The following is a 24,243-nucleotide window of genomic DNA, read 5'->3' on the forward strand; positions in this document are numbered from 1 at the left end:
TAGAGTATTACAACAAAATAAGGTTTCAATTAAATGCCAGGTCTAAAATGAATGTGACTAGTATACTTCTAATTTCTGACAATTCTGTGCTGTGTTATAAACAATGAATCTGTGAGTAGACATCACGGAGAGTACAATACTGAGCTGGTATGAAGTTGATTTGTATAATAATACCGAGGTATAAAAGCTGCTTGAATGAAATAATTTCCCAGGACATAACTACCACACACAATCTCTATCTTAGGACAATACCATGCATGTATACGTATGTACTTTACAACATCAATTCAATCACACAAAGTTGCATCAGGTCTAGAGGATCAAGTTGTTACTGGGACTGTTTCTGCATTGGACAGAGTTTCAACGTCATGAGACCTTATACAGGCTTTAGTACTCTTTCATGCAGGTTCCTGTCCTGCCTTAACTGGATACAATGTGTAATTCTTTGTAGATACACAGGAAGTGTTTACTAATAACACTAAACAATGATCTATAATTTGGTGTGAGAAAGGTAACTGTTTACTCTTTACTAGATCAATCACTTTCCAAATGTGTCTGTTCTTTGAAAATATGACTGTGACTAAAATGGTGATCTTGATTTCATAACTGAGAATCACATGTAGTTAGCTACCTTCAAAGCAAATGGAACAAGTTTTGCCTAGCAGTTGTGACATCCCTGATATGAGGTGAACAGTACTTTAGCTCTTAAAATCAATCTATACAGTATTTCTATATGAATTACACAAAGACAAAATGATACTATTCTAGCTATTAAATGTTATCACAGCACAGCAAAATAAACTGAAGATCAAGTCTGATGGCAACTTCATGCCAAGGGCCAACTGAGCAATAAAGGCAACTGAGTACATAATTAGGAATTATAAATTTGAGTAGGGATCATAGATAGAAATAAAAAGTAATGAAACAATGGAGGTTACCTGCAGCTATACTATAATGCACATTCATACAGGCATTACTTTCATGTCTTAATACACACCCCGCATATTAACTATTTGGAAAGTGAGGTGGCAACCCTGCTTTGCTTTCAGCTAGCCATTACATTATGACGAGTGCCTCTACAATCACTCCAATCACTATGGAGAATAATGTTATAGTCAACACAAGAGGCCATATACGTGATACCCATGAATCAACACCTACATGTAGGTAGTGGAAAACACATGATGCTATAACTGTTGGTGGTTGGTGAAAGGAATGTCTCAGACTTAAGCAGTGAAGAAATTAAGTCTGTAACATTTACTGTAGTCAAATTATGCTTTGCTAAAAGCATTAGTTAGTTAGTAGAAAACTTTATTGGTACATTATTCCATTGAAACTTGTTGGCAGTATTTATGGTCGCTGTGAAGGCATATTCAGGCTTGGTTATGCCTTACCAATACCACAAAACTGTCATGAAGAGGATGGTTTGGGTGGTATTTTGGGGAGAAATTCTTCATTATCCATACTGTATGATAACAAGTAAAGGAGAAAACTTTGTAGACAGCTCCTAGTATGCCACTCACTCAGTCTTCAGATAAACTGAGAAAACAGATAAACTAAAATGAAAGCTTCTCCTGGTCTGGTAGTAGCTTGAGTGTTAGAAACATAGGGTGTTAGATGGGCTAAAGAAGGAGATCAGCTTTATTAATTACTCCTCAATAGTTGAAGAAAAAATTGAATCACAATCACATGAGACAACGAAGACTGTATTTAACAGGTACAACCACACACTGGTATAAGCTACCAAATCTATAAGGAGTCTGTTACCATGCATCCATTGATGGTTTGAAAGACTGTTTTTAAAAGACCAACAATGAACCAGAGCTGGAAGCTTGACCATAAAAACAGTGTGATTGTGACAACTTCATAACATAGTCATACCTGCAGCGTCTTTTGTGAAGTTGCACAATTCAATCCAATACAAACTGTTGAAAGTATTATGATTCATTATGCCACACCAACTATGCAAATTTAAGTAACAAAGGTTCCATCCCAGTACTTTAGCATGCCAGACAACATGTATGTCATCCACTATTGAGAACATGGAATACCTAAACAAAGAATTAACTTTAGTGGATAGTAAGCAGAATTCATTGAAAAGCAAAATAAGGTAAGAGGTTGTGTGAGTGCAAGGAAGTGGTCACAATAAAAATTACCAGTAACAAAGTTTCACAGAATTCAAGAGGTCATAAAAACAAATTGTCTGGTTTGTATAAAAAAGCTCACAGTTGCAACACAAACTCAGTCAAAAAGTAACAAAGAAAAAGATGAAGATAGCAATATTGTTGGTGATAGCACTCACTGCTCTCCAACTGGAACTAGCAGCAAGCATTGGTAAGAGCAATATGACAGCTGTGTCCGAGTTGCTATATAATATATATAAATATATATATATATATATATACATAATAATATTTTGACAGCCAAGAATACTTGTCATTTGTGTGTGTGTTTTTTTCCAGTGGACAGGAATGCATTTCAAGCATCAGATGAGGCACAGATGATACTGGCTGATGCCATTGCAATGAGACAAAAGGAAGAGACACAACCTGTCAGGAGCGTATTTCAGTTATTTCGAAGATTCTTCAAAAGAGCTTTGCGACAGGGGAGAGCACAGAGTGATTCCCGAATCATGATGGAATGGATGGTACAAAGAACAGAGAAACTCAGTGGAATAACTAGTGAACAACCTGGAGAAGGATTATCTGCAGATACCATTGATATGCTCTTTGATGAGTCTCGATGTGAGGGACCTACTCCCAACTGCAACATACCCACTGTCAATCAGTTTCGCACCATTGATGGAACCTGTAATAACCTTAGGCTTCAAACAATTGGAGCTTCATTCACTCCGTTTGGGAGAATAGTACCACCAGTTTACGAAAATGGCATCAGTCAGCTTATAGGGTTTAGACAAGCTTTTATACTTAACAGACCTTTTGATCCTCCAAAACCTTCTGCTCGATTTATCAGCATAAGAGTGGTCCAGGATCTAGAGATAGAGCAGCAAGAGTCCACTCTCATGTTGATGCAATGGGGACAGTATCTTGACCACGACTATGCTTACCTAATTGAGAGCTCCACACTTAATGGTGAAGAAATAGAATGTGACAATAGCAGACCTGAAGGAGAGTGTGTGCCCATTCCTGTTGAAAAAGATGATCCTCAGTTTGGTGTAGGCACAAAACAAAATGGTGTTTTCTTATCATTCATCAGATCTGGTGTTAGCTGCATGCGTCCAGCTAGAGGGAGATTTAGTCCACGTCAACAGCTAAACCAAATTACTCATTGGATTGATGCTTCAAATGTCTATGGTTCACTACCTGAAGAAGAGAGACAATTAAGGGCATTCCGAGGTGGTCTACTAAGAGAAGGAAGCATACCTGGCACTCTACCTCCAGATCCTAACCCAAGGCTAGAATGTCCTGGTGAAAGAGAATGTTTCCTTGGTGGTGACATTAGAGCTAATGAACAAGTTGTCCTCACTGTCATGCATACAATATTTCTTCGACTACACAACAAAATTGCTCGACGACTTGGAGCTCTGAATCCTACCTGGCTAGATGAGAGGATATATCAAGAAGCAAGAAAGATTGTAGGGGCTATAGCACAAGTCATCACATTTGATGAATACCTACCAGAGATATTAGGAAGAGACAATATGCTTAGACTGTTGGGAAGATATGAAGGATATGATCCAAACTTGGAAGGTGATCTACCCAACTCATTTGGAGCTGCGGCTTTTCGTATTGGTCATTCTCAAGTTCAACCTTTCTTTGACCGCATAGATGAATTTGGAAGGCCAATGTCCCCATTACCTTTACTTAATGCTTTTTTCAACCCACAAGCTTTCTTTGATAGTGGTGGCACCGATCCCCTCCTTCGTGGGCTACTCAGTCAACAATCTAGAAAGATAGATTCTTTTGTCACAAATATATTGACTAACAGATTGTTTGAAAGAGATGGGATGCCAGGAATGGATCTTGCTTCACTAAACATTCAACGTGGCCGAGACCATGGACTACCATCTTATCGAGTGTTTAGAGATTTCTGTGCTGACAAATTTGGACTTAGAGGACAAATTACAAATCGAGGTACACTCGATAGGCTGCAAAGAGTTTATGGCTCAACAGAAGATATTGATCTGTGGGTTGGGGGCTTGGCTGAAGATCCGTTACCTGGTGGAAGAATTGGGGCCACCTTTGCTTGCATATTTGCCATCACTTTCAAAGGACTGAGAGAAGGAGATCGTTTCTACTATGAGAATCCTGGAGTGTTTACTCCTGAACAGCTTACTGAGATCAGGAAGGCTAGTCTATCCAGAGTAATTTGTGACACTGCAGATAACATTCCTGAGATACAACCAAATGCTTTCAGTACTGTCCAGGCACGAAGACCGTGTAGTCTCTTGCCATCTATTGATCTTACAAAATGGATTGAGGGATCAGGACCATCCTCACAAAGTTGTTACATTAAAGTACAAACTCGAGGTTATGTCGCTACTGCTAGTGTATTTACCAGACCTTCAGATGATGCCTCACTGTGGACCAGAGAAGACCGAGAGAGAACAACACCAGTTGACTCCCGTACCAGAGCAGCCTGTCTTGAGTTCACTTGCCCACCACAAAATGGTGACATCAAAATTGGTGTCAGGGCTCGTACCATCTCATCACGTTGTGAACTAGAACAAGTGGTTGGTGCACTACCAGCAAATCGTGCCAGGAGTTCTACCACATACTACGGAGTTCTTCAAGGAGGAACATTTGGACCAAACACAGGAATATACACCAGTGAAGAAGAATGTCGATCTGGTGGTGGTAGTCTACCAGATGAACCATCCAGAGGAGTGGCACTGGCTTACAAATGCTAACAATAACATGACAAACATACAGTTATTTATTTATCACATGTATTAACTACCTATACATATAAATGATCAAATCATTATTTCTTGTTTCAAACTAGTCATTGTTGTTGTTGTTGTATTTAATTAAGGCTGGCAGAAGTAATTTCTGCCAGACCCTCAGCACATTCTTAGTCCTTGCTTGGATGTGCTGTAAAGCTTTTAATAGTAATACTAATAATAAAAGCTCTCATCAACATAAACATATGCAGAATTTGTAATTACAGTATAAACATCATAAATACTTACTAGAAACAGTTTACACATTCACATGCTAACATCCCATCATGACATCATTCATTTACATAAAAGTTGTCAATACTCGCACTAGCAGTACACAACTATATTATGGAGAGAGGAGTTGTACTGCACAAGGCATGCATCATGCTGACTGCACTCTTGTTGTATCCTGTTTGTGTTGGAGCAATTATAGCCGGCAATGAAGACAGAGGTCAGTCAAATATATTCACAATAAATCTCCATATACAGAGCTCTTTTTTGCTTTTATTTAGTGACCAGTATTGTGCGCCAAATCAAAGAAGAAGCTAATCTTCTTGTTGCAAATGGTGATGAAGTGCTTGCCCGTGTGGAGGCACAAAATGTTGATACACCTAACACAATGCTGAGAGCTTTCAAGAAAGCATATCCTCAAGCACGAGCACAGGCAACAGCCAGAGTTGCATATGAATGGATGAAAAAGAGAATGGAACAACAAATGATGAATGGATGGGTAGCAAGTGAAGAAATTATAGAAACACTCTATGATGAGTTACCTTGCAAAGGACCGACCCCTAACTGCAATTTTCCAACTGTTAATAAATTTCGTACTATTGATGGAACATGCAATAATCTCAAAAAACAAACCTTGGGGGCAGCTTTCACTCCATTTGCTAGGATACTGCCTGCAGTTTATGAGGATGGCATTGCTCAGCCTATTGGGTTTGAACAAACTTTTTTATTAAACGATCCATTTAGTCCTGTAATACCTTCTCCTCGAATTATCAGCCTAAAAGTCAATCAACGTATTGACAGAATAATTGACCAACCAGAGGCCACTCTCATGTTAATGCAATGGGGACAGTTTCTTGACCATGACTATGCTTATTTGATTGAGAGCTCTACTCTTACTGGTGAAGAAATAGAGTGTGATTCATGTAAAGCAATAGGAGAGTGTTTACCAATCCCTGTACCTAAAAATGATCCTCAATTTGGTGTGGGGACATTGCAAAATGGTAACTGCCTACCTTTCATCAGATCAGGAGTCAGTTGCATGAAAACTGAGAAAGGAAAACTTGGTCCTCGTCAGCAGCTTAACCAAATAACTCATTGGATGGATGCTTCACAAGTTTATGGGTCACTGCCTGAAGAAGAGTTTATACTAAGAGCTTTTAGTGGTGGTCGTTTGAGAGAAGGAAAGATATCCAGAACACTCCCCCCTGACCCCAGTCCTCGACTTCCATGTCCTGGCCCTGTGCCGTGTTTCCGTGCAGGTGATCTAAGATCTAATGAACAAGTAGTTTTGACTGTTATGCACACAATATTTCTCAGGGAACACAACAGAATTGCTACAGCACTTCAAACTATAAATCCCCACTGGAATGATGAAAGGATTTATCAAGAAGCTAGAAAGATTGTAGGAGCTGAAGTACAGTCAATCACATATCAGGAATACCTCCCAGAAATACTAGGTGATGACAATTTGTTCCGTTTTCTTGGTATATATGAAGGATATGATCCCTCAGTTGCGTCTGGCTTACCCAATGCATTTGCAACTGCAGCGTACCGTTTCGGTCACAGTCAAGTTCCTAATTATTTTCAAAGGCTGGATGAATTTGGAAGGCAGCTGACCCCCCTTGCCTTAGTTGATGCTTTCTTCAATCCTCAAGTATTTTCTGCTAATGGAGGCACTGATCCTCTCCTTCGTGGGCTATTAAGTCAGTATTCTGGACTGATTGATGAGTTTGTCAACACTAATTTGACCAACAGATTGTTTGAAAGGCCTAGAATGCCAGGAATGGATCTTGCTGCACTAAACGTTCAACGTGGCCGAGATCATGGACTACCATCGTACCGTGAATTCAGAAACTTCTGCACCAACACATTTAGATTGAGGGGACAAATAAAGGACCAACTCACACTCTTAAGGTTACGACAACTTTATAATTCAGAAGACAATATAGATCTGTGGGTTGGTGGGCTGGCTGAAGATCCATTGCCTGGTGCAAGAATTGGGCCCACTTTTGCCTGCATATTTTTCATCACTTTTAAGGCATTGAGAGAAGGAGATCGTTTCTACTATGAGAATCCTGGAGTATTTACTCCTGAACAGCTTACTGAGATCAGGAAGACCAGACTGTCTAAGATTATATGCGACAATGCAGATAATATACAACGAGTACAACCGAATGCATTTAGCACTACAGAGGCACCAAGGCTATGTAGACAGCTACCATCTATTGATCTCTTTAAATGGTTTGAAAGAAACCGAAACTGTTACATTAACATGCACGTTCATTCCCGTTTAACAGCACAAGCATTCCTGTACACTGAGCTAGATGATGAACGTGGGTGGAATTTAGAAGACAAACAATTGATCAGTGCTGGAAGCCCAACAACTTGTCTTCAGTTTACTTGTCCAATGACTAGTGACAACTTCAAGTTAGCGATCAGAGTACGGCGCTTACAAACTATCTGTCGAATTACACAAATCAATGCATTACCCAGAAATTCTGTAGCAAGCATAAATACTTACTATACCATACACCGACCAATGTTTGGACAACGACATGGATTCTACCACAGCATTAAAGAATGCCAATCTGGAGGTGGAAGTGGTCAACAAGGTGGACAGGCAATCACATATATCTGTTAACAATATTATTGATGGTACTATTTCCTGACTTACTCAATTTTTTGCAATAATTATTTTCATTGTAATTAAACACTCATTTTATTGTTAAAAATCTAAAATTGTGTTTAATTTTATTCTGTGGTTACGAGTACAATGTGCTAAGTTTTCTAACCAAATCGGGTATGAAAACATGATTAACACTACCATACAATTATTATACTATAATCATCGCTTTATTTGCTAAATGACCAACACTGTCAACACTACAGTACACAAATCACATACAGCTAGTAAACACATCACAATCTCAAGCTTTCCTATAAACAATACAGCTTCAAAACAATTATTCAACACCATTTCTATCAGTTACCAGCATATAATACTGTATAGACACACAAAAGAAGTCTAAATCGCAAAAAAAAACAAATTAATACACAGAGATTATACACTAAATGCACAGATTCTGAAGTGGTATTTTAAATTCCCTTAAAAGAGACAGCAAACATACAGCAATCTATAATCCAGAGCACTGAAACACAGTATCATGCACTACTTTAAAGAGATGTCTTTCTCGATCAGTGAAGCAGCAATAGCATGGTAGGCGTGCTTGTTTTGTTTGAAAGTTTCAACAGCAAGTTGTTGCGACTTGGGACACTTGTAAAATTCTCTGTAGAAAAAAATGTGTGTACCAGTACCACTAGTGTTTATATTTACCTGTATAGTGGCCGGACAAATTTCATTCTTCCTTGCTCCACCAGAAACTTTACGACATGTGGGAAGCAGTCTTCATGGCTGCTCTTCAGACACAGTTTCTGCCACCTGCAACCGGTTGTCAGTCCACCAGTTGTCAGTGTAGTATTCTGTAAACATACACTCACCGAAATCTGATCTCAGCATTCTTTCTGGAGTTCATCTGATAAAGAGTCTCCATTGCTTTCAGGTGTTCACAAGACAAAGGAGACTAAAATAATGAAGAAGATGATTTTAAAAATAACGTGTGTTATTGTTATGTTCACATGCCACTGTTATAAAAAGCCATGCCATCTTCTGCGTTGCTTAAAGTTATTCTTCAACTTATAACTATCATAAGTCAGATTGAGTGGTCTATGACGCTGCATTCAGGCTGCAGTCTACTGGGCCATCTCTGATAATTTGTACATACGTACACATTATGGTGATGCAAGTAAGCACACTGTAAAGTGGTGATGTAATAGTTTACTATCACTTCACGGTGAGGATACAGTGCTTATGTATGTTTTGTAAAAGTATGATTATCACTCCCATAAATTATGAACTCTTGTAAACACTATACACCCTTTAACATAGAGACTACAGTTGCCATGGTTACATCTACCTGCTCTTGCAGTAGCTTATCCAAAAATTCTTGCGTCTGTTTTGCTGTAAAGCTCTCTAAATCACTAGCTTTGAACTGGTTAAGATCTGATGCTGATGCCTAATGATACAAGCAGTACAACACACTCAGGGACCAGCCCATTAGTACCTTAGCCCACTGATCAGCCAAGGAGTGGCAGGCAGCAGATAAAGTAGGGTCATAACTAAATCAGATGGAAACAAAATGCATCATGATGATGATCAACATTAAACTACCTTGGATTGTACGGTGGCATACCAGGTGAGTACAGCCACTTATCCCACTCCACACCATCAAGTACTCCCTCCTCAACCTACACATGTATAATCATCCTGTTGATTCTTAAAATGCATGGCACAACTTTACAATGCACTGAAACTTCTATAACCCAATGTCCATTGGAACTAACAAAATTAATTGTGTCAGATTAATGGTAGTAAGTCTTTTGGTGTAGTGAATATATAAGTTGTTGGATTAGAGAAGACTCATCTAGGACATGCTTAATATTTAGTGACTACAATTATAGTTTTGACATGGGCCAACATAACATACTCCAGTGTAATGGTATGCTCATACATACATTCATACAACACTGCTACAACAACAAAAAAAAGTAAAGTTAACAAAATAATAATATCAATGAGCCATGATAGTTACCTAGACAACTATCCCAAGGGCTTTATCCATTAAAGTTTAGTATTACTTCATAATGTGACGATTTTGTCTCGTGTATAATTGGTTCAATCTATACCAAATCACAATTAGCAAATTAGTGGGAATTGAAATGTAGTTCTCAGATCAGTATAAATCACAAATTTTTGTTTTCAGTCATCAATGACTGCTCCATTAGAATAGTTTGATTGCTCTATTAGAGTACCTTGTTGTGTCAATGGAAAGGGAAGGGGAACTATGCCCTCCTCTAGATCCATCACTGTAGTGTGTGGCATTATTATAAAGGCATGTACACATAGCTACACAGTGTGCAGAAGAATGATATTGCTAAGTCTCCACTTTCTTGGGCTAAAGTGTTAATGGTATAGGTTTGATAATTAAAAAACACACACACACACTCACACACACACTAACTTGTTTGTGAAAGTACGAGAGAAAAAAGCTCTTCCAATCATCAGTTGTGATAACTTTGTACTTAAAGTGTTCAACATGTGCACGAAGATACTTGTTGAAAACTTCTACAGTTCAACAACGCAGGCACATGAGAGCATGTCTATGCCTACAATAAAATACCTGCGCCTCCCAATAAACTTTCCAGGTAGTAAAGAAGTGCAAATCCCTTTTCATAGGGAACTGTAGAAAAGGCATCATCGGGATCGACATCCTTCAAAACTGGCACAAGTGCTGTCAATGGATTATCACTGCCAAACGTGTTCACCTATAAAACACTATCACGATTTCCTTAAAATTACTAAAAAACACACAGAGTCTTGTAGTGTTTTCCAACCACCTTCAAGTCAAAAATAAACCTTGTAACAGGTAATAAACAAGTACAGAAGAACATACCAATGGCTTGAAACTGCCTCTCTTTCTCTCCATGCATCACAGCTGCAATCTTTCGCTCAAGAAATACCGTAAACCCTTCATTCAACCTGTCAGCAGTAGAGCCTTATGGTCAGCAATGATGCAACTAATGCTAACCAAAAATGCTCCCAAGTCTTGTTAGTTACAAGATTACCAGTCCAGCTGTGAGATATCTCATGAGCAACAACCTAAAATGACCGCATAATTGTTGAGTGAATAGAATAATGTGAAACTTACATTAGCTAGAGACCGATCTCCTGCCTGCATAACCAGACATTAGTGTTACACCAGAGAGCATGACATGAACATACCAGTAGGGTTGGGGTGACGAAGGTCAGACAAGGGTTCTCCATGCCACCATAAGGAAATGATGGAGGTAATACCACTAGATCATACACACCCCACAGATAAGGCCCTACAATACTTTCTGCTGCCTGAAGCATTTGTTCAGTCTATAAAGTGACCTCAATAATGTCATCTCACAACATTACAAGTTTCACCTCTGCAAACTCATACGCGGCAGACTCCACGACTTCTTTCTCTGACCACACATGTGATCTTGGCCCAATTTGTCTGCATATAGAGAATAATAGGAGCTACTAAGTGTACAAGACTTGAACCTGCTCTCCAGGGCTCCTACAACCAGAGCAATTAGATATGATGGGATGGCAACCTAGAATAGGTGATGTCATGTGATACACTACTAACACAAATCATTTCATACCGCCTGTTTAAACTGGCATATTTTCTTATCACTTTCTGGTGACGGTTTGTCCTCCAACTTCACAGCACTCATCAAAGCAGTCAGTTCACTTGGAACAGTTATCTAACCAGTAGCCACACAGTATTCACAACCCTTAGAGGGTGCATCCCTAACCTCAGCAACATAGCTACACTTCACTGCTGGTGTGTCTTGACATGGCAACATACTACGAGCATGGATAGCCTACAAAACACACAGTCAATTCAGTGGTCATTAACCATTAACATGCAAATCAAATTACTTGACATTGGGTAAAGAGATAAGGATGAATCTTCCCTGCAGTTTGAGTTGGCTCCAGCCACTGCATGGCAGACACTGCAGATGGTCCCGGTTCCTTTGTCTCATATTGGATGGCAATCGTTAATTTGCTGGAATAATTAAGAAACTGATGTCAACTACACAGAGCCATACACTACAATGTCCTTTGTATTATGTAGCATACTACATCAACAGCACAAATGCAGTTAATACACTATGTGACCTCCACCGTCAATGCACCACCCAAATAAGTTAATGTTATGCTGTTTCTAAAAACAAGGTGCCCAGTTAACACTATGAGTAGGAGATTAATCAGCTATCTTGTTTACAAAAAGAGGTATTTTAGTTTTGTAATCATGTTAATCGCGTAGTTTTCATAAAATAACTTTGTTTTTAAGAACCAAAGCCACTATAGTGGCGTTAGGGGCCAAAGGGTAACCCTTTGGCCCGTCTTAAAAATGGCTGAAAATTCTTTCAAACGCAGATTCGCTTTACATTACGCTCGATTATGCTACAATGATCGGATAAAGCTTAGGATAATATCCGTTAACTACAGAGTAGCGTGGTCTAAACTGTATACCGTATAGAGGGAATCATTAGTTAGGGTAAACTTTGGCGAATAGCCAGCTAAATTGCATTTGGTGAAATAAACATTGGCGAATCCAATTTATTTTTAACTATGAAGATGCCAATCTCACTTGCTACAAGTAATCGGCGGATTAAAACTTCGGCGAATTTGTAGCAAATTGCCAAATTCGCCAAAGTTTTTCCCCGCCAAGGTTTCCCTCTATACGGTATTCATAGGATATTTTGCTTAAGAGACATATGCGTTTGAATGCATGCATGTAACAAGAGCCACTATAGCGGTGTTCGCATTTAACAAAACACTTTTTAAAATAACTTAGGGGCAAAAGGTTAAATTAATTAAGTAATTAATTAATTAAAGGTTTCCAAAAATAACTTCATATTCCTTTTAAGGTATCAAACTTAATTAGGTGGTTTGATTTAGGGAACAAACGAATAGTGATTTTTACTAGTCGAATATTCTATTTTTATGCATACCAACTGACTCAATGCATGTTGCAGATTTACCGGCATCTAACCACTTACATAAGAATATTGAGTTTTTTTTATTTTTGTGAAATCATCTTGAGCACACATGCATGTAAGTCAAAATGTAACTAAAACATACACAGATTAGATACATTATAAATATAAGTTTCACAGTATTATACTTAGTTAGAATTACATGTACTTATGCACCAAGCAGTTACAATAATTTGTAATTTTTGCTTAAAAACATCAGCAAGTTCAAGAGTTCTGGGTTTAAACTAGATCGCAATCGGTTAGCTATAATGCCAGCACAGGAAAAGATGCACTCCAATGGAGTTGAAGTAGCCGGAACACAGAAATACTTTTGAACTAAAGGTATGAGTAAACTGTAACGTGAAGTACTAACTTTCCACCATTGTAGAGGAGAAGATTCATGGGAAGGAATGTTATCTGATAAGTAAGCTCTAACTATTTCAGAGACATGATCACCACTTCAACAGAAACTTCGAGATGGGATGGCATTTAAACTATTTTCACTGTGTTATTTACAAGTATATACTGCTCCCTAGACCAGCATTGAGCCATGATAAGGTTAGTGATGAGCTTCTGTATCTCCTTGTCTATTGAATGGAGGGTTCCTAGGGGTCTTGGTAGGCACTTCTGTGATAAAGTTGATATCAGCTCTAATTTGTAGTCCTTTCTTCTGGAACTTCATTGGCTGTTGTTGTGGTGCTTGAAGTTCCTGCCACCATATTCTGCAGGGTAGAATTACTCTCAAAAAATTTTTTCATTATTCTATTCCAACAGTCATTACTATGCTCTTATCATTCCCAAAATGTGTTCATTAATGATTCCAACTTTTCTCTCTTAAAAATCGAACCATTGCAATCAAGACACACATAGTGTCGTGCGGCCCAAGAAGCCAGCGCACAACACTGTGAGTATATTGACAGAAAGATAGAAAAACTTTTGCACCACCATAGCTTTGTGCTGCCTTTACGAAACAAGACGATTTTTGCTGTGGACACGCCCACCAATTACAGTACTCCACATACCAAATTTGAGCGAAATCACTTCGATATGCGACTTCAAAAATTGGCTTAGTTTTTTTCTTTTTCATATTTTCTTCCTCTTTTCGCACACTTACAAAAACTGCCTTAAAACGCGAATTCCATATCCGATTGCCTTGAAATTTGGCACACAGAAGGGGGGGTATTAAGGCACATCTTGGTACCAAGTTTGGCTGAAATACAATAAACAGTGAAGGAATTATTAGTGATTATTCACAAAAAATAACACCAATTGATATGTTGTCACGCCTACAGGGTAAACCGCTTACGGGAAGAAGCTGAAAATCGGTGGGTGAATAGGTCAACTATTGAACTTCAAACCTTTTGTGGTTTGAAAGAAATCGAGCTAAAGACCACGAAGATACAACAACAAAACCAACAGTGTGTAACAGTTATGCAATGAAGATTAGCTGATATAAAACAACTACTTGCCATGCCTACCAGAAAAACTGCTTGGAGTAATGCTTTGAAAATTGCTGTACAGATGGAGTAATCATCTTAGAAAGGCTCTTCAATGGTGTAGAAAAATCAGGCTTAAAGCCACAGAGTTTATAACACGAAATCCAACTTGGTGTAGCAAGTGCAAGATTGAGATACTCTAATAGAACAGTCATTCTAATAGAGCAGTCACCCAGAAGAGAATTCAAGAGATCAGCTAGAAACAAGTAACCCATATAGAGATCAGCTACAAACAAATCACCCTGTAGAGAGATCAGCTAAATACAAGTTACTCTATTGAGATCAGCTACAAACAAATCACCCAGTAGAAATATGTGCTGGAAACAAATCACCATGTAGAGAGATCAGTTAGGAACAAGTCACCCAGTAGGAAAGTTCAGCTAGCACCTTGTAGAGAGATCAGCTACAAACAAATCACCCTGTAGAAAGATCAGTTGGAAACAAGTCACCCTGTAGAGATATGTGCTGGAAACAAATCACCATGTAGAGAGTTCAGCTAGAAACAAATCACCCTGAAAAAGAGGTCAACTACAAACAATGAGAGTTTCAGCTACAGTTCAGTTATGTAAATATTGCTTATGTGATATATTCAGTGTTAAATATACAAATATTTAATCAGACAAAATGCTATACACACAATTGCTTCTTTTGCTCCTGCAGTAAAGAAAACAAAAACAAGTTAAAAGGAAGCACCAAAGCCAGTTTATGGCCAGCTTTGTTGCTTGCAATTCAAAAAAGAAGTGATATTTAAACCAAAACAGCCAAGCTGTAAAAAAAGAAAGCATCCCCCAAAAATTCCAGGGTGAAAAAAGATGCGAAATCAAAGGTGGTGGCCAACAAATGGCTGTGATGGTAGGTTAATAGCAAAAAAATTAATAACGACAATTCAGGTGAATTTAAGGGCTTTGGTTTAGATTTATAATGTTAGCAAGATTTTGTAGCAGTGAAACTACTGTAGAAAGCTAGCTTTTTAGATGGCAAGATGCTTAGTAACTGTTACAACAGAGAAAATATACTGTAATTATTCAGCTGACTGCTCTATTAGACTATCTCAATCTACAACTTGTGTATTGTGTCAATTACGCTCTTCAAAATGCTGGCAATTATTTTACCCAATCACTATTGCTGGCATAACAGACCCAGGGTGCCCTTCTCCAAAAAATGACAAATGTTGTTCATTCTGTTAACCATTTGGGTGAGGTCCATCCTTGTTCTGGCTACCTTTGCTAAAGCTTCTGTTCCTCTATCCTTTTCGTGACTATCTCCAAAAAGCCACCAACAAACAAGGTTGTCTCCTTCACCTTGTCCTTGGTCTCCTCTGTGTCCTCTGGTGGGGCACCCATGGTGGGATTAATTTGGGACCAAGTCATTTGTTTCCTTTCCTGAGTAATGGAGGACAAGGGTCAGTATGCTCCATAGAAATAGGATTACATCTTTGGGAATAACAGTAGCATTTCGACTGAGCAAGTCTGCCCATAAACACAAGAAAGGGCCTGACATGTCCAGGATTTGTTTTTGGATATATTAGACAAGTTGTTCTCTCAACTCCATAGTGGGGGTGATTGCCTGACCTCTCAACCTCCTGGCCCTGTTCACATGAGGAACCAGCCAAAACGCAGAACCATGGAGGGATTGGTTTCTTACTTGGGTGGCATTAGGTGTGGTGTAAGGTGACTGAGGTAGCGGGAAAGGGGCAAAAAAAATTGCATTGGGAACACTGGGGCCATAGGGTTTCCTGCCACGCCACTCTGCCATGATCTTCGGTACTAGGCGTGTGTTGCTCCACCACGTGGCTGCCCTATGTGACCTTTTGAATCAGTAAATATCTAATATCCGTGTTGTTTAACAGTGTGGAAATTTGTTTCTCTCGTTCTGCTGATTGTCTGTCACCTTCTATATGGTTATTGATCTCAGACCCTTCAGATGTACAAACTACTAATCACATGCAGCAAAAGAAAAAAGCAGGCATTGGAGCACATGCGTGACCAAATATAGGACTCATTTTTTTCTTTGTATTGAGCTACTAATTGCCATGTTTTTGCATGTAGAAAGTGTTACATGCAGTGAATACAATTCCTAGTTTTTAGATACCTCTGCTTTCTTTGTCACTATGCCTCACATGATGTTTATAAAAACAAGTATAAGGAAAAATTCCTAATTTTTCCTTATGCCTGTTTGTTTACTTTTTTGTAAACATTATTGTGATTGGAGAACCCATGCTTACCGCATTAAAAGAAAGAATGGCACCAGAGTTAATGTTTTCATCTGAATGCGCATCGCAACTCTCAATTACTGATTTGAAAGTGAAGTGGCTATTATGCTTCACCTTCAGCTACATTCAGCCTGTTATATAGCACTACAAATCAGTAGGAGAAGCACTAGAGATGGGCGGTATTGCATTTTTGAAGAACGGTACGGTATTAGGAAAAATACCTCGGTATCACTAAATACCTTTTAAACATGAATAAGCTATGATTTGCACTTATACCCAAAATTGTTTTAAAAGAAGCAAATGAAACAACAATAATAATATTGTGCCACAAAGTAAGTTTTGAAGTATCCCAAAAAGTAAAAACCATTGTGAATACTTCAACATGCACTCATAGCTCTGTGCTTGTCCACAGCGTAAACATGTTTGTATGAGGCTTGACTTCATGTACGTATGGTCACCACTAAACCACCAAAAATTAATTACTACATCAAATTCGGTATTCGGTATTTTTAGAAAACCACTTCAGTATCTGAAAAATATCTTGATTTACTACTAATACCTACGTAAATACCTCCCAACCCTAAGAAGCACCTTCTGCGAGCAATCCAGTTACCACGAAAATTACAGACAATTCACGTGCCCCAACTATCAATTACTGACTTGAGTGACCCTTCACTTTCAGCTATGTTCAGTCCATTTCACAGCATTGCAAACGAAGAACAGTAGGAGAAGCGCCTCTGCGATTAATCCAGTCACCATGGAAAATATAGAAGATTCCCATTTACAAATGTAAGTAGGGAAGGCATCGCGCTACCACGAATCAACACCTTGGGATGTCAGCAAAAAGGAGGACAAAAGTAAGTCCATGATGTGTGCATTATACATACTGCAGTATGCCAAAAGGCACATCTTGAGACAAAGTGAGATGTCAAACAGTGAAAAATCAAGCCCGTACGTAGCCTTAGCCGTTATTGAGTTGGGCAGGAAGTTAGTAGAAAATTCTATTGAATAAATGTTTTTAGAAAAAAATTTGTAACAGGTCATACTGAAGGCACTTTTGGGCTTGATTATACCTTACCAAAAAGGCACCAGGATGATATTGTGAAGCTGGTTTTTGGGTGATATTTTTGGCCAGAAAAACCCAAACCTCCAATATATACAGTACTACTGTACTGTATGATTAGAAATTATGAGTGTCCTTGAAAAGAGGTCTGCAGCCTGCTGCATTAGGCCACTTGCGCTGCACAATGGGCACACAAGTTTGTTATGTTACCTAGCTAATAAAGTTCAGAAACTTTGAGCCAACAAATATTCCATGGAATAGCTTCAGTGAAGTGATCACTGCAAGCTGCTCAACACACCAACTTTGGGCATGTGGCACATGAAGTTGGAAGACTTGTACAATTTACAGCCTGATTTATATCCCCAGTTGCTGGAGGTACAAAAAATGAGTGGCCTATACAAATCCAGACCCTTTTCAGAATAGGCGTTCGTCTATGATTTAGTGTGAGGTACTATGACAGAGAAAGAGTGGTTTGGCTATGAAAGACTAGCCACTGTGACTTACAAAAGTATTTAGTACAAGTATAGAATGTATAGACATTGTAAAGTATATAGAATCTAATCAAAAACAGCCAAGCTGTAAAAAAAGGTGCGGCCCCCCAAAAAGGCCATGGTGAAAAAAGATGTGAAATCCAAGGTGGCGGCCAAGAAATGGCTGTGATGGTAGGTTAATGGTAAAAATTTTAATAACGACAATTGAGGTGAATTTGATGCCAAGACCAAGTGGCACAAAATTCACCTGAATTGTCGTTATTAAAATTTTTACCATTAACCTACCATCACAGCCATTTCTTGGCCGCCACCTTGGATTTCACATCTTTTTTCACCATGGCCTTTTTGGGGGCCGCACCTTTTTTTACAGCTTGGCTGTTTTTGATTAGATATCACTTCTTTTTGTATTTGTATACTGCAAAGCCAACCTATGGCTGGCTTTGGGGCTTTTTTAACCCATGTGTTTTTTTTATTTACCACAGGAAGAAGAAAAGAACTTATAGAAGATTTTTAATACTTCAATTATTTTTGATTTTATTAGTAATTATACAAATTATATACATATATTTATTACATGCCCATTATTCCCCACAGTATATTTTTTAGCAGCTGATATCTCTACTGGGTGACTTAAAATATAGCTGAACTATATATAGGATGGTTTCTTGGTAGCTGAACTCTCTACAAGATAAATTCTTCTAGCTGATTTCTCTACAGGGTGATTTGTTTCTAGCTGAACTCTCTACAGGTAATTTGTTTGCAGCTAAACTTTCTACATCCATGGTGGTTTCTTTGTAGCTGAACTCTCTACATGATGGTTTCTTTGTAGCTGAACTCTCTACAAGGTGACTTCTTCTAGCTGAACTCTCTACAGGGTGATTTGTTTCTAGCTGAACTCTCTACAGGTGATTTGTTTGCAGCTAAACTCTCTACATGGTGCTTTCTTTGTAGCTGAACTCTCTACATGACAGTTTCTTTGTAGCTGAACTCTCTACAAGGTGACTTCTTCTAGCTGAACTCTCTACAGGGTGATTTGTTTCTAGCTGAACTCTCTACAGGTGATTTGTTTGCAGCTAAACTCTCTACATGGTGCTTTCTTTGTAGCTGAACTCTCTACATGACGGTTTCTTTGTAGCTGAACTCTCTACAAGGTGACTTCTTCTAGCTGAACTCTCTACAGGTGATTTGTTTGTAGCTGAACTTTCTACAGGTGATTTGTTTGCAGCTAAACTCTCTACATGGTGCTTTCTTTGTAGCTGAACTCTCTACATAACGGTTTCTTTGTAGCTGAACTCTCTACAAGGTGACCTCTTCTAGCTGATTTCTCTACAGGGTGATTTGTTTCTAGCTGAACTCTCTACAGGTTATTTGTTTGCAGCTAAACTCTCTACATCCATGGTGGTTTCTTTGTGACTGAACTCTCTACATGATGGTTTCTTTGTAGCTGAACTCTCTACAAGGTGACTTCTTCTAGCTGAACTCTCTACAGGGTGATTTCTTTGTAGCTGAACTCTCCACCTGATGGTTTCTTTGTAGCTGAACTCTCTACAAGGTGCATGACCTCTTCTAGCTGATCTCTCTACAGGGTGATTTGTTTCTAGCTCAACTCTCTACAGGTGATTTGTTTGCAGCTAAACTCTCTACATGGTGCTAGCTAAACTCTCTACATGACGGTTTCTTTGTAGCTGAACTCTCTACAAGGTGACTTCTTCTAGCTGAACTCTCTACAGGTGATTTGTTTGTAGCTAAACTCTCTACATGGTGCTTTCTTTGTAGCTGAACTCTCTACAAGGTGACCTCTTCTAGCTGATTTCTCTACAGGGTGATTTGTTTCTAGCTGAACTCTCTACAGGTTATTTGTTTGCAGCTAAACTCTCTACATCCATGGTGGTTTCTTTGTAACTAACTCTCTACATGATGGTTTCTTTGTAGCTGAACTCTCTACAAGGTGACTTCTTCTAGCTGAACTCTCTACAGGGTGATTTCTTTGTAGCTGAACTCTCCACATGATGGTTTCTTTGTAGCTGAACTCTCTACAAGGTGACTTCTTTTAGCTGATCCCTCTACAGGGTGATTTGTTTGCAGCTGAACTCTTTAGGTGGTGATTTCTTTGTAGCTGAACTCTCTACAAGGTGACCTCTTCTAGCTGATTTCTCTATAGGGTGATTTGTTTCTAGCTGAACTCTCTACATGATGGTTTCTTTGTAGCTGAACTCTCTACAAGGTGACCTCTTCTAGCTGATTTCTCTATAGGGTGATTTGTTTCTAGCTGAACTCTCTACAGGGTGATTTGTTTCTAGCTGAACTCTCTACATGATGGTTTCTTTGTAGCTGAACTCTCTACAAGGTGACTTCTTCTAGCTGAACTCTCTACAGGTGATTTGTTTGTAGCTAAACTCTCTACATGGTGCTTTCTTTGTAGCTGAACTCTCTACATAATGGTTTCTTTGTAGCTGAACTCTCTACAAGGTGACCTCTTCTAGCTGATTTCTCTACAGGGTGATTTGTTTCTAACTGAACGGTCTACAGGTTATTTGTTTACAACTAAACTCTCTACATCCATGGTGGTTTCTTTGTAACTGAACTCTCTACATCCATGGTGGTTTCTTTGTAACTGAACTCTCTACATGATGGTTTCTTTGTAGCTGAACTCTCTACAAGGTGACTTCTTCTAGCTGAACTCTCTACAGGTGATTTGTTTGCTGCTAGACTCTCTACATGGTGCTTTCTTTGTAGCTGAACTCTCTACATGATGGTTTCTTTGTAGCTGAACTCTCTACAAGGTGACTTCTTCTAGCTGAACTCTCTACAGGGTGATTTCTTTGTAGCTGCACTCTTTAGGTGGTGATTTCTTTGTAGCTGAACTCTCTCCAAGGTGACCTCTTCTAGCTGATCTCTCTACAGCGTGATTTGTTTCTAGCTGAACTCTCTACAGGTGATTTGTGCGCAGCTAAACTCTCTACATGGTGCTTTCTTTGTAGTTGAACTCTCTACATGATGGTTTCTTTGTAGCTGAACTCTCTACAAGGTAACTTCTTCTAGCTGATCCCTCTAAAGGGCGATTTACTTGTTGTTGAATTCTCTACATGGTAATTTATTTGAGGCTGAACTGTCTACATGGCAGTTTCTTTGTAGCTGAACTCTCTACAAGGTGACTTTTTCTAGCTGAACTCTATACAGAGTAATTTGTTTGCAGCTGAACTCTCTACATGATGGTTTCTTTGTAGCTGAACTCTCTATAAGGTGACCTCTTCTATAGCTGAACTCTTTACATGGTGTCTAGTTTTTACCTGATCTCTCTACAGGGTGATTTGTTTGCAGCTGAAATCTCTACAGGGTGATTTGCTTGTAGCTGAACTTCTTACATTGTGTCTAGTTTCTAGCTGATCTCCACAGTGTGATTTGTTTGTAGCTGATCTCTCTACTAGTTGATTTGTGTGTAGCTGATCTCTCTGCAGGTTGATTTGTTTGTAACTGATCTCTCTACAGGGCAATTTGTTTGTAGCTAAACTCTCTATAAGGTGATTTGATCTCTCTGCAGGTTGATTTGTTTGTAGCTGAACTCTCTAAAGGGTGATTTGCTTGTAGCTGAACTCCTTACATTGTGTCTAATTCCTAGATGATCTCTCTACAGGGTGATTTGTTTGTAGTTGATCTCTCTGCACATTGATTTGTTTGTAGCTGAACTCTCTACAAGGTGATTTGTTTCTAGCTGATCTCTCTACAAGTTGATTTGTGTGTAGCTGATCTCTCTGCAAGTTGATTTGTTTGTAGTCGATCTCTCTACAGGGTAATTTGTTTGTAGCTGAACTGTCTATAAGGTGATATGTTTGTAGCTGATCTCTCTGCAGGTTGATTTGTTTTAGCTGAACTCTCTACAGGGTGATTTTTTCTAGCTTATCTCTCTACAGGTTGATTTGTGTGTAACTGATCTCTCTACAAGCTGATTTGTTTGTAGCTGATCTCTCTGCAGGTTGATTTGTTTCTAGCTGATCTCTCTACAAGTTAATTTGTTTGTTGCTGATCACTCTAAGATTGATTTGTTTGTAGCTGAACTCTCTGGAAAGTGTTTTGTTTGTAGCTGATCTCTCTACAGGATAATTTGTTTGTAGCTGAACTCTCTGCACAGTGATTTGTGTGTAGCTGAATTCTCTAGAGAGTGATTTAATTGTAGGTGAACTCTCTACAGGGTGCATGACTTGTTTATAGCTGAACTCTCTTTAGTGTGACTTGTAATACTCTGAATCTCTACAGTGATATAATTGTAGCTTAATTCTCCACAGGGTGACTTGCTTCTTGCTTAACTGTCTATAAGATTAACTGTTTGCAGCTGAAGTCCCTACAGAATAACTTGTAATGTAATAGAATTCTATAATGGAGTAAATAAATTAGCTGAATGCTCTATTAGGGTGACTGTTCTATTAGAGTATCTCTATCTCGCATTTGCTACACGGAGTTGGCTTTCGAATCATAACTCAGTGGTTTGTAATCCAATTCTTCTATACTACTGCAAGGACTTTCTATGAAGATTATTCCAGCTATACACCGATTTTCAGCTCATTGCTCTTAGCGGTTTGCCTAGTAGGCGTAAAAACTAATACTTTTTTATTACTAAAAATCGATCGCGTAATTGTGACACAGGTTGGGTTTTGTGTCATATCTCCGTGGTCTTAATCTCGATTCCTTTCAAACTACCAAAAGGCACTCCTACGATGGTTACTCCATCTACATAGCAATTTTCAGCTCATTCCATGAAGCGGTTTACCCTGTAGGCGTGACAACAAATCGATCTTGTTTTACGCGAATAATCGGTCATAACTCCTGAACCATTCATCGGATTTGCACCAAATTTGATGCTAGGATGCGCCTTTGGACTCCCTTTCTGTGTGCCAAATTTCAAGGCGATCGGAGCACGCGCTTGCGTTTTATAGCAATTTTTGCAAGTGTGCGAAAAGACGAAGAAGAAAAAAACGAAGAAAAAAAAACGAAACTTTGGCCGCTCATATCTCGGAAATGGCTTGAGTGATTTCCTTCAAATTTGGAATGTAGACTTCCCTAGCTGGCGGGCAACTCTGCAGCAAATTTGGTTTCAATCGGATAAGCCATCACCGAGATACAAAAGTGTGAAAATGACGTTTTCTTTCTTCCTGTCAATATACTCACGGTGTGGCGCGCCGGCTTCTTGGGCCGCACGACACACTATCGTGTGTCTTGATTCTACAAAATGTTGGGTCCCTGCATGGTCCTTGGTCCCCGGTCCACTCAGCCGATGAAAAACTTTGTGGTGTAAACCTAGCCCACCTGACAGATGGCTACAACATGTCTTGATAAAAAAATTAGAGATGTAACCAAAACACCTAAATTGTGTTTATCCCTAAAAAGGAATATCCGGTAATTGCTTTTCTAGGAAATATTTATTCCTGGAAACCAATTTTTACTAGAGGTCAACATAAACCAAGGGTATGCCACCTCAGCAACCACAGCCGCACACTTCACAACACACAATGCACTGGCACACAAACTAATCTACTATGCTCTACATTAATCACAGATACACACACACACTACCTATTAGCTGATGAGTCTGGTAGCTGAACAGTGAGAGGTGATCCAAATGCAGGGTGTGCATCACCTAGAGTATACTCTAGTCGTTCTCCTGATTCTGCAGCTACCACATTCAGTATAACTAGATCACGTGTGTCTAACACCTGAGCAGGTTTGTATAAACTATTAATAGTACGGCTATCAATTGGCTTACCAGTCTGGAAGTGTCGTCGTGGTGAATATCTATCACAAACGTGACTACTCCTTTGAGTATTTTCCTTTTAAAGTCTACCTCCAACTTTATATCCAATTCCTTGGCTGAAGCGTCCTCAAAGTTGGAGTACGAAGTTGGATCAGCTGACATGTCTTAGTTGAGCGAGAATTACGACAGATTGAATTCGGGACTGTACCGATTTATAGTATCTATGACGTCATCAAGTGCAGCCGCTGTCGAGAAAAAGGTGAGTTCTACCATTTAAGTACTCTATTATCTATGGTTCTACAGATTCGATTAAAAAGTAACTAACATTCCAACAATGTAGATGAACTCGGATTGTGTGACTTTCGACAAAACTAGTAATAAGCAATATAGTTAGCTAAGCAGGAAGTTGATTTGATTCCTCAGAATACCACATGCACTAGGAAGAATAGCAAGATACTCTAATAGA

General features: G+C 38.9%; 2 protein-coding genes across 2 annotated transcripts; one reads left to right on the plus strand and one right to left on the minus strand.

Moving 5' to 3' along the window:
• The first annotated feature begins 2,262 nt into the window (after positions 1–2,262).
• LOC136260105 (uncharacterized) lies at positions 2,263–7,775 on the plus strand. The gene is made up of 4 exons (XM_066053731.1): positions 2,263–2,334; positions 2,463–4,865; positions 5,235–5,354; positions 5,416–7,775. Exons 1-4 carry the CDS (start codon positions 2,268–2,270, stop codon positions 7,773–7,775), a joined length of 4,950 nt encoding a protein of 1,649 aa, XP_065909803.1. The 5' UTR covers positions 2,263–2,267.
• Positions 7,776–8,081: 306 nt separating this feature from the next.
• LOC136259919 (leukotriene A-4 hydrolase-like) lies at positions 8,082–24,006 on the minus strand. The gene is made up of 20 exons (XM_066053484.1): positions 23,790–24,006; positions 23,597–23,739; positions 11,667–11,793; positions 11,540–11,608; positions 11,387–11,488; positions 11,283–11,335; positions 11,163–11,235; positions 10,974–11,114; positions 10,900–10,923; positions 10,780–10,850; positions 10,645–10,730; positions 10,563–10,588; positions 10,372–10,516; positions 10,213–10,316; positions 9,363–9,439; positions 9,256–9,310; positions 9,109–9,207; positions 8,633–8,715; positions 8,469–8,573; positions 8,082–8,421 (listed from the first exon to the last, which is right to left on the minus strand). The coding sequence occupies exons 1-20, from the start codon at positions 23,937–23,939 to the stop codon at positions 8,304–8,306; spliced, it is 1,851 nt and encodes a 616-aa protein (XP_065909556.1). The 5' UTR covers positions 23,940–24,006; the 3' UTR covers positions 8,082–8,303.
• Between the last annotated feature and the right edge of the window lie 237 nt (positions 24,007–24,243).

The sequence above is a fragment of the Dysidea avara genome, chromosome 7 (assembly GCF_963678975.1).
Source record: "Dysidea avara chromosome 7, odDysAvar1.4, whole genome shotgun sequence".
Lineage (NCBI taxonomy): Eukaryota > Metazoa > Porifera > Demospongiae > Dictyoceratida > Dysideidae > Dysidea > Dysidea avara.

Excerpts from the sequence above, each read along its gene's own strand:
- LOC136260105 (XM_066053731.1), top strand. The coding sequence starts at position 2,268 with ATGAAGATAGCAATATTGTTGGTGATAGCACTCACTGCTCTCCAACTG. Across the intron at positions 2,335-2,462 it reads GGAACTAGCAGCAAGCATTG|TGGACAGGAATGCATTTCAA; the intron begins GTAAGAGCAATA and ends GTTTTTTTCCAG. Across the intron at positions 4,866-5,234 it reads AGTGGCACTGGCTTACAAAT|CAGTACACAACTATATTATG; the intron begins GCTAACAATAAC and ends TACTCGCACTAG.
- LOC136259919 (XM_066053484.1), bottom strand. The coding sequence starts at position 23,939 with ATGTCAGCTGATCCAACTTCGTACTCCAACTTTGAGGACGCTTCAGCC. Across the intron at positions 11,236-11,282 it reads GTAGGAGCCCTGGAGAGCAG|ACAAATTGGGCCAAGATCAC; the intron begins GTTCAAGTCTTG and ends CTCTATATGCAG. Across the intron at positions 10,317-10,371 it reads AAGTTTATTGGGAGGCGCAG|AAGTTTTCAACAAGTATCTT; the intron begins GTATTTTATTGT and ends GTTGAACTGTAG.